The 818-nt window shown below is 53.4% G+C and overlaps 1 protein-coding gene across 1 annotated transcript; it reads right to left on the bottom strand.

Annotated features, from left to right (window-relative positions):
* Positions 1-192: 192 nt before the first annotated feature.
* DQ04_18081000 (hypothetical protein) lies at positions 193-549 on the bottom strand (the record flags this gene model as incomplete). The annotated part of the gene is made up of 1 exon (XM_009317665.1): positions 193-549. The coding sequence occupies one exon, from the start codon at positions 547-549 to the stop codon at positions 193-195; it is 357 nt and encodes a 118-aa protein (XP_009315940.1).
* Between the last annotated feature and the right edge of the window lie 269 nt (positions 550-818).

The following is an 818-nucleotide window of genomic DNA, read 5'->3' as shown; positions in this document are numbered from 1 at the left end:
GCCCCTTTGGGGGGCAGGGGGGTCCCCATGCCGAGCGGGCCCAGAATGCGGACTACGAAGTGGCCGGCCCTTTCTCCGGCGCCAAAATATACGGTTGGGGCGGTGGTGGTGACGACTGCGTTCGCCAATTTCGAGGGCAACGGAAGCATATATCCCGTTTTCCCCCGCCAACCAGCAGAAAGCCAGCCGCGCCTATTGTGGATATGCGCACCGCCGGCCCCGGGAGCAGTTACCTCGTGCCGCCCCGCGCTGGAAAAAGTAGTGCGGTGGCGCGTGTGAAGCTCTATGCGTGACCTCCTTGATGCGCGACGGCCAACTAATTGATGCCCGCAAAAGCCACTGCTTCCTTCGACGAAAATCGCGCTTTCGACTCACATGTTTCCTTCTACGGATTCGCACAGCACGTCGCGCTGCATCGCCCAACCCAATCGCATCGGTACTAGCGTGGCTGAGTTGATGGAAGGGTTTTCTTCTGCTTCTTGGTCTTGAGAGCTTCCTGGATGAAAAGGCAACTCCTTTTAAAGGGCTCGTCACTGGTGTCCCAGGCATCCTGAATTTGAAATCCGTGCTGATACGAGATGTATGTAAAGCCACCTGCACAATGATAAATAATTGTCTCTGCTTTCGCGGTTGCGATAGTAGGAGATACAGGAAGCAAAATGCTTTGGTTTGTCTTTATACACCAGACCTGGTGTTGCCGGCATTGGAAATAGGTATTGAACTACAGCGAGGATCTGCTCTGATAATTTATTTTTTGGGTATTTCATGCTCCCATTTAATACACGGATATTTTCCTGCAACCCGACCATTCTCCCCCA

Source organism: Trypanosoma grayi, assembly GCF_000691245.1.
Source record: "Trypanosoma grayi strain ANR4 Tgr_1808_V1, whole genome shotgun sequence".
NCBI lineage: Eukaryota > Euglenozoa > Kinetoplastea > Trypanosomatida > Trypanosomatidae > Trypanosoma > Trypanosoma grayi.
This window is presented reverse-complemented; position numbering and strand designations above follow the sequence as displayed.